Here is a 9,452-nt window from a genome sequence, read left to right on the forward strand (position 1 = left end):
ATATTATCATGTATACAATGATCATGCCAGCATGCATGCATGCTGCATATTGTAGCTGGCACGGACCTGTGTATGCAGATTAATGCATGCGTGTATGTTTGAGTACAGAATATGCATGTATTTATATATCATGTACCAATAGATAAATATCATGTACGTATAAGATTGTTAATTTTGAATGTAATTAATTACAATTTAGAAAAAATTTAATGCATGTCAAGCAGAATTGCTAGTTGCAAGGACGGCGACAATAGCAGAACTGAAAGAGGCAGTGGAGGAGGTTTTCAGTCGTTCACCAGAGAATCATGGAGAAATTCAGATTTCATGGTATATATATAATGTGTGTGTGTGTGTGTATTGTCAGTTATCCTGTAATTAATACTCTGGAAAAACACGGTAAATTAATACTCTCAACTTTAAATTTTCAAAACTTCTAAAAACAGCATTAATATTTGTGTACAGGACTCATGTATGGACTCATTTTTGCTTATGCTACGAAGGTCAGAAGCTAGTAGATGATAAAGCATATATCCGGCTGTATGGAATCAAGGATGAGGATCAGGTGCAGGCTTATATATTTTTCACCTAGCTAGCTTCCTGCTGGTGGGAGTTTAAGAATATATATTAGCTAGCTACTTAATTATATAAGGATATTATATGGTTTCTTGAAACGTACTCTCTGATGCTAATTCTTTTCTAAGCTGCAAATAGAAATATATTTCTATACATATTGTTTAGAATGTTGATTACTTATATATATATATATATATATTAATTTAGAATAAAACTAGATACAATTTTAAGGTGTGCAAGCCTCACCGCTCATGACGTACTCTCTTAAAAAAATGAGACCCATTATACATTAAAAAATGAATTTTTTTATGCGAATCTTAGATTTGTCCACTTTTTTTGAATGGAGTACGCGGATCAATCGAGCTTGTATCGCCTAGTTAGGACTATACAATTCGTATCCCATGCATTAATTTACTGTGAATGCATATGGGATCATATTAGCTCAATTGCTGATTAGATATTTTCCTACCCTTTTTGGCCTATGATATGCTTGCTTTTTATAATTGGCTAATAATTCTTTTTTTTTTCCTTTTTTTTTTTTTTTTTTTTTTCTGGAACAAACAGATTTATTTTGTCCGGCATCTTTCAATTAACTATGGCCAGGAAGAAGGCTCGTAGGGGGAGGATGAATCTGGCTGAATCACTTCATATATATATTCACAGCTTTTTTGAAGTCTTCTACAAAATCCACATGAATTAGTCGGCCTATAGTACTAGTTCATATAATGTGTGTGCTGTGGAAATTAAAGCATGCAGTTTCCAGGCCATTCTCTATCATGAGTTGGCACGAGTACGTACGGATATGGAAAATTGGATGAAAGATGATCATGATTCTCTAGAGGTTGTGTTTACTGTTTAGGGTCCAGATGGCAGATGAAGAGAGAAATAAGTTCAAAGGTGAATCGTAAGGAGAATACTGTTCATGAAGATCATCACAAATGCTACTTCAAATCGCCAATTTTTGTGAAATCTATGGCAGGGGCTAATTCAGATCAGGATCTGGAATTCAAGTGATTGAAAATTGGCAAACTTCTTCAAGGGCTGCATGTTCTTCATGCTCCAAATTGCGGTGCGAGGAAAAAGTGAGTTCATGAAGATGCATGCAACTAGCTAGCCTAGCTAGCTAGATTCACTACATCGGATATATGCTTTTCTGGACCTAGATTTTTGGTACGTAGTAAAAAAACCAATAAATTGTCGTAGTGACTGGTCCTTTCGGAGGGCTTTGTCCACGACCACGAGGGTCGATCGATCGGGTCGCCATTAATGATGATCATATTCTCAGCTGAGTATATGAGCTGCGCGCACGGGAGATCGAAGTACTGCTGGGGCGAAACTACGTACACGTACGTACGTTTTAAGAGCAATAAACATGTTTGGAAGACCCTTTATCGCTAGGCTTACAAAATGGTTCTGGCATACACCAAATACTTCATTGACTACAGTTTTCTACTACTTTTTTGAAGCTTGCTACTGCTAAGTGCTTGGTACGTTCGAGCACTAGCTAGCTAGTCAAAGATATATATTTAATTTGATTCGGAAATAGTAGCAAGTCGATTAAATTACTATTCGCGAAGGCATTTATATTATTTCAAACACTTGATCTTTAATTACTTCTTTTGGTCATCGACTCATGAACAGCATAATTTGCTTAAAATTTTCATTGATAAAGCAATAATCATCATAGATCATCACATCTTTAGGACTACTTATTCATCAGGATGATCGAGAAGTACTTCTGCTGCATAAAATTATAAGAATCATTCTCAATATAGTATATAATAATAATACTCCTTATAATCTCCCTGATCTCAAAGTGCTTCATATATTGTTGTTCTCCTAGTTTGGATCTGCTCTCGTACGTGAGGAGGCCCTCATGCCCATAAATTGCCCAAGTCGATATTTTTATGCAAAAATAAATAAACAAAATGCATTGAAACCATCAATTCCAGGGGGCCGGCTTTGTTGTTTTCAAGAGATCAGAGCATCGCATCGGTCTTTATCTTAGCATCCGTTAGGACCATTGCCATCTAATTTCTTGCTAATCAAAACAACCCCCTGCATGCGTTCCAGATGAAGTCTTCATGAGCTTGGTAGGACTCTAAGAAGAATCTACATAGAAATATATATATTATGGGCTGGTGGAGCGGTGAGCAATTTCTAAAAGGAATCGACAACAACTTTTTTCACTAGATTCTTCTTGATATCATCTTTGCACCTATCTTGATCATCTTCCAGGTTGATATATATGATTTTGATCCCTGAGATTACTCAAGCCATGTTATTCTCTATTTGTGAGCAGTACTAGCTTCCCTAGCTAGCTCAACCATCCAGCTCAAGTACTTTGCTCATCCAGCTCAACCATCATAGATTACTCATTTATTATGCAGACTAGTCTGCCTGCTCATTTATATTATATGAAGCATATCTTTATTATAAGTTACTTTGCTCAGTAAATCCGAGCGTACCATAGAAGTTGCTGGATTAGGCATTGGAGATATATATATATATATATATATTCTCCAATTGAAACTAATAATTAGCTTGTTGGACTCTCACTGGATTACGCCTTAATTCTCCAACTTATTTCGTATATAGACTCACAGCTTGCAGAAAATTGCTTGAAATTTCCATGAACAAGCTGGAGGCCAGGTAGGGCACCGAGCTGTATTAATGTTGCCTGCTTCCGATGCTTTAATTTTGAATATGGTCATGATTACACCATCGAGCTGGATGTTTATTAATATCATGAAATTAATGACGTCAATTGAAATGATGGCTAATGATCACGTAATAGCACGATATTAGGTGACTTATATCATATATATATATATATATATATATATACACACACACACACACACACACTAGTCTTCTATATAGATAGTTCTTACTGATCTTCTTGCAATATAATAGCAGATCGATCATTATGATGATCTGTACGTACCCTATGAGAAAACACATAAAATCCGGCAATCATGCAATGGGAAGACAATTAAACCTACTTTAGTTTTGAAAGATCGATGAAGTGCATGCTAATTTCTTTCTTTCAACTTTTTCTTTTTCCTTTTTTATTTTTTTGGATCGAGGTAATTAAGGAGATCGAGACCCTTTATTGTTTCCTTGCATGAGAACATTACAAAGAAGACGTCGACACTCTCAAGTACTGAGGAATTGCTTGGCAAGGGTATATAATTGATGTTGTTCACCAGCTGATAGCAATAAAGGAAGCCAAGCTAAAAAGTGAAACGTCCCACAAAAAGTAATCCTGGCCAGTTAAGCCTTGAAGTAACATATTGAAGAAGAATTCCAGTTGGTATAATTATGGTTGAGGTGACGGGTGAATCTATCAAAAGAAAATATGCTATATGTAGCATCTCATTTGGGAAGACTTAGCTCCGTTTGAAACTTGAAATAGTTTAATTTTAAGCTGAATCTAATATTTAAATACTTAATTTTTAAATCATTAAATTCATTTCAACTTAAAACCTCTTTACACGTGGACCCACAACCTTTTCCAATTAAACACCTCTTTACATACGAGACCTACAATCTTTTTTCAACTTCTCATAAATACATTTGAACTCATCTTAACATTCAAACACATTTAAACTCATCTTAAGTGGGTTCCACAAAACCCACTTCACCATTTCAACTCACTACTATTCATAAAAAATTCAATTTATTTCAATTCAATTCAACATCTAAACAGGGTAAGAAGACTAAAATTAACTAAAAGAGATCCCAGTGCTCTTATATATAGCACAGCTAAAAGATACAAAGGCTGGACGTTTTCCTCGTTGCTGGAGAAAAGAATTTAAGGCTAATTTGACATTAAAAAAAAAAACATGCTAAGGAAAATAAATGCCACATGCCACATATATTTATGCTGCATGTGCTTTCTTTTATGAATGAGATATTTATGCTATATTTGGTAAATTTCTGGAACGGTATGAAATTATAATGCGAGTTCTGACTTGAATGACACTTCCTATGCCATGAAAATTGAATCAGGGCAAGGTTCTCTGATCAAGATCCACTAGAAATAAGAGTTGCCTACCAATAAGAAAACGAAGGCGTATATAATACCTTAACTAACATCTTATAGAAGAATGCAAGTCCCAGAAATCAAAGCAATTGGAAAAATCAGGTGGTTGCAAAGAACAACTTGGAAATGATAAGTTTTATCTAATTACAGTATATAGCTCAATTACAACACAGGCAACTCGCGAGGAATGTTCTAAATTGATGGTTAGCACTCTAATGTAAGGGCCTAGGAAAAGGAAAACTGATGTACCTTTCCTCTCCCGTTGTCCCTGCTGCTCTGGCAAGTTTCAAACACCCAAAAATTATACAAGCTTGAAATATGTTCTTGTGACAATTACCCAGTTGAAAGAGATGGCACGCGGCGAGCCTTTGTTTTATCAAATAGTACTTGAGCCAATCAAGGAGAATTGGCTGCCCATCATCTACAATGCTGCTTGCCAATGTTCAGTGGAGAGTCTCTGATGTTCTTGGATTGGTTATAGGTGAGCTGTGGGGTTCCATCTTTTTTCTTGCGTCTCCCTTGTTGGGATAGACGAGAATGGTTGATAGCAAGATCGTTAAGATCTTGCAATGGAGTCAGAACTTTAACAACTTCATCCATTGTAGGGCGGGATTTTGAGTCCTTACTGAGGCAGTTGAAAGCCAACTGAGAGACTTTTTGCACCCCTTTAAGAGAGTAATTCATTTCCAAGCGAGGATCCACTATTTGATGAAGCTTTCGCTTGTCAGCTAGATGTGGCCGAGCCCATACAACGAGATTTTGTTCTCCACTAGGGCGTTTCTTGTCCATTGATCTTCTGCCCGTTAAAATCTCGAGTAGCACGACACCAAAACTGTAAACGTCACTCTTAGATGTCAAGTGTCCTGGAAAAAATAAGACAAAATTGAATAATTTGTTAGATCTCAAACTTCTTATGGTACAAGAAAAACACACACACATACAAGGGATGACTTGCTTGTGAGCTAAGGACCTGAAACATCAGTTTCCAACCATTTGAACTGCATCAAACTAATATTTCTAAAAGATTTCTGGTGTTGCAGGATTAACCAATTAAATTCATGGTACATAACAATATCATGATCAGTTTGATATGAAACATCTCATTCTATGAATTTAGCAAAATACCTTCACATGGCTGTTGAAGGATGACATGGTATTCATGAGCTACTTATGATCATACAAGGTCAGATAAGAAAACAAGATGGCTTAGAGGTCTAAATACTCCAGCTTTGTAGTATTTCTGAACTATGTGCTGTGTGCCCATGCATTGATGCAAGCACATTCAAAAGGAATATATGCTTTTCAAATTCTTAAGTTCTTAAGTTAGAAATCAGGCCAAGTGGAAGCCATTCATCCTCGTTAATGAATATCTTGTTGACTATAGAGATGACAGAGGCTTATCACCAACTTCAGTGCATGAAGTCATCACATTTGTTGTTATACCAGTCGCTCACTATATCCTGCTATTAAGCTCTGGCCATTAATAATTAACTTCATCAAAACCAGAGCATACATATTACCTGTCATTACATACTCCGGAGCAGCGTATCCATAAGTTCCAACAACCCTGGTAGAAACATGTGTTTTGTCTCCTTGAGGCCCAGCTTTGGCTAGACCAAAATCTGAAAGCTTTGCATTATACTCCTATGGAAAACAATCCATATTAACAGCTCAATCCAACAAAAATCTGAACTTCATCATTTGCAAATACCATTACTGACATACCGAATCAAGCAATATATTGGATGTCTTGAAGTCTCTATATATGACTGGTTCAGGGCCATTATGGAGGAACGCCAGTCCCCTTGCTGCGCCAAGTGCAATCTTAATCCTACTGGACCATGGAAGAGGTATGGTCCCTTCAAAGTTTTTGAAAAAATCAGCATTTCTTTAACAGTATTCAGTTCGACATTTTAAATATGAATTCACTGAAAGAAGTTATATTTGTTCAATAAACTGAAGGCATTATGCTTAATTTAATCATCCATCAATCTTTTATCCAGTAGAATTGCAGTAAGAACTCAGAAAATAACAATAGAGGTCCATATTCTTAAAGGGGAAAAAAACCAATTTTAAACATGAGAACCTTTCAGATGACATGCTCAGCTGTAAGAATTAGGAAGAGAAACTAGAGACAGAAGGGTGGAAGACAAATATATGAAAAAGATCACTTACATACCGAATCAGACCCCTCTAATTAAATTTTAGAAAACTGTGATGCCAGAAAAATTCTCATGGCCGTATTTTTTTTTAATAAACACCGCAACGTAAAAGTTTTAGCAAGATGAGTTGCAACTAGACTCACTTCTAAAAAGATGGTTTTCAAGACTTCCACGGGTCATAAATTCATAAACAAGCAGCCGTTGATCATCTTCACTGCAGTACCCAATAAGTTTAACAAGATTAGGATGGTGGAGCTGTCCAAGGAAGTCGACCTCAGCCTGCATTAAGCAAGTGTCACGGTTATACTCCCAACTTCCATCTTCTCATTAAAAACCTCTTTTTGAAATCAATCTACTAACCCAAAGCAGATATTCTACTAACCAGCCATTCTCTATGGCCCTGAAGACCGTCTGGCTTCAAGCTTTTGACTGCAACTGTAATTCCCGACCCAGGCTTCGCTGGTGCTGTCCCATTTTCCTCAATCCATCCTTTGAACACGTATCCAAATCCACCCTCCCCAAGAATACTATCAGGTCTGAAATTCCCCGTTGCAGCTTTTAGTTCCTGAAAAGAAAACTGAAGCAGCTGGCAAGGAGTTTTGCTTTCTGATGATGGCGGAACAGGATTCTCTGAAGATAGCTGAGCTTCGCCTGGAGGACAGAGTTCTCTGTTGCTGGCATTTAGATAACGCGTTTCAGTAGCTGCATTGACAGAATGAGTGTCAAAAATTCTGATTCATACACAAGCCCTTCATAGATAAAATACATGACACCTTAAATTTGCTTGTTTTGAACTTTGAAGTCAGACATCAAGATGTAAAGTCTGCAGAATGAGGGTGAACTTTGCGCCCAACATCTCTACTGGACTGGACGCAGAAGTACTGAAATTTTACACGTATTGGGAACACGGTGCGATGCCAAGTGGAACGAAACCCTTGTGACCTAGAGATTGTAAACTTTTCAGAGAGATTAATTAAGCACTGCGGCTTTGGATGATTCAAAGAACAGAATTATGCAGCAACCGGAAGAAAAATTACTTGAATTTCAATTGTCAAAACTCGGACAGAACAAGAATCACGTTTCCTGGTAGCTAATACTCAAAGACAATATATCAATAGAATCATTATCAGAAACCCAGTTTGAGATCTGTTGTTCTCTTCACATATGCATCATGATTTCAGCGTACAAATGAGTTTTATCATGCTATTTTGAATGCAAATTTCTGATGGGAAGCGAGTGTTAAATTGACTTTCAAATCCAGGCACCAGAGGATCTATGTTGAATTATTTGAGAAATTGAGGATTTAGAGAGAGAGAGAGAGAGCCTCTCCCAGAAAATAAAAACAGAGGAAGAAAGTGTCTCACAGAAAAATAAAACCATTGGAGACCCGGTATGAAGGCACATACGAAGCATTTCTGGAATAACTTCTATGCATCTTGAAAATCCAAAAATTAGTAGAAAGCACGAAACTTGAATTCCAAAACAGATTAGAAGAACCTTGTTATGATACCTATACATATACCTGCATCATAAACTAGACTAGTACGAGGGATTGTATTGACAGAGTCTTTAGAAGCAGTGGGCTTGCAGGCACCTCTAACGCCGCGTCTCAGCACAGCCCAGCACCCGCACTTTTTCTCCATAGCTCTCTTGCAGGTTCTCTACCATTCATGGGCAATTGCATGAGATGCGAGAGAGCCGTGAGGAATCAGCCATGAGGAAGCGAAGAGAGGAGAAGGGAAAGAGGTAAGTATAGAGAAGAGTAGAAAGTGAAGGAGAGGAAGTGTTATTGTTGTTGTTGCTGCTGCTGTTGGAGATTGCAGGCATCATCATCGCCATCATGGCAGTGTGTACAAAAAGAACTTTTTTTCCCACCACTTTTTGTGTGGGGGATGGGAATGGGTCTGTCTCTCTCTCTGTCTCTCTCTCTCTCTCTGTTCTTAAGTGACAAAATTACCAAAAACATTATGCTGTCTCTTGTATGATTGTTTTAACATGACAAAATTCCCCAAAACATTGTCTGAGAATGTTTTTGGTGCTTGAGGGCAACCTATCAATCAGCTTTCAAGAATATTTTTGTTTCTTTTGTTTTCTTCTATATATTAACTAAATGAAAAAAGAGATTTTTCTCCTAACATCTTAACTGATACTTGAATACCATTTCGAAGAAAACATTCAATCCTTACTTCCAAAAACCTATTTAATGCATTATTCATTTTGGCACTCTACATAGTACATCATGTAACCTAAATAGTCCAGGACATCTTCTTCTTCTTTTTTAAACTATTCCTTAAAAGCACTAGCAATATGTAATGTGAAATTATTATTTGTCCTAAAAACTTAAGCTTATGAGAAGATGTATATTTTATTATTTATTTTTAACACTATCCTTATATGTAGAGTCATGGTTTAAACTCAAGACCTTTGTATTTGATACCATATGAAATCATAATTTATCCCAAAAGCTTAACTGTTATTCATGGGTGTTAGCTCCATGAATCAAATCCTTTATAAAGAGAGGGTGTAGACAAGAGAGCCTCTCATTCTTCTTTTCTTTTTTTCCCTATGGTAAAACCACCAAAACGGCAAAAAACTTGCTTTAGTGACTTTGTAAATTGTTATTTAGTTGAGTCCTAAGGTACCATGCACACAGATCATATGAGATTCAA

The 9,452-nt window shown here is 36.7% G+C and overlaps 1 protein-coding gene across 3 annotated transcripts; it reads right to left on the minus strand.

The window, feature by feature from the left end:
• Positions 1–4,741: 4,741 nt before the first annotated feature.
• On the minus strand, positions 4,742–8,716 carry LOC121250371 (probable serine/threonine-protein kinase PIX7). Of its 3 annotated transcripts, XM_041149489.1 has the most exons (7): positions 8,306–8,716; positions 7,677–7,725; positions 7,166–7,485; positions 6,927–7,062; positions 6,347–6,480; positions 6,142–6,265; positions 4,742–5,484 (listed from the first exon to the last, which is right to left on the minus strand). In XM_041149489.1, exons 1-7 carry the CDS (start codon positions 8,312–8,314, stop codon positions 5,039–5,041), a joined length of 1,218 nt encoding a protein of 405 aa, XP_041005423.1. In that variant the 5' UTR covers positions 8,315–8,716; the 3' UTR covers positions 4,742–5,038. The 3 variants fall into 3 exon arrangements, with proteins under 3 accessions (XP_041005423.1, XP_041005421.1, XP_041005422.1); XM_041149487.1 differs by lacking the exon at positions 7,677–7,725 and having other exon boundaries at positions 8,294–8,716; XM_041149488.1 differs by lacking the exon at positions 7,677–7,725 and having other exon boundaries at positions 8,306–8,712.
• Positions 8,717–9,452: the final 736 nt, after the last annotated feature.

Source organism: Juglans microcarpa x Juglans regia, chromosome 2D, assembly GCF_004785595.1.
Source record: "Juglans microcarpa x Juglans regia isolate MS1-56 chromosome 2D, Jm3101_v1.0, whole genome shotgun sequence".
Classification (NCBI taxonomy): Eukaryota; Viridiplantae; Streptophyta; class Magnoliopsida; order Fagales; family Juglandaceae; genus Juglans; species Juglans microcarpa x Juglans regia.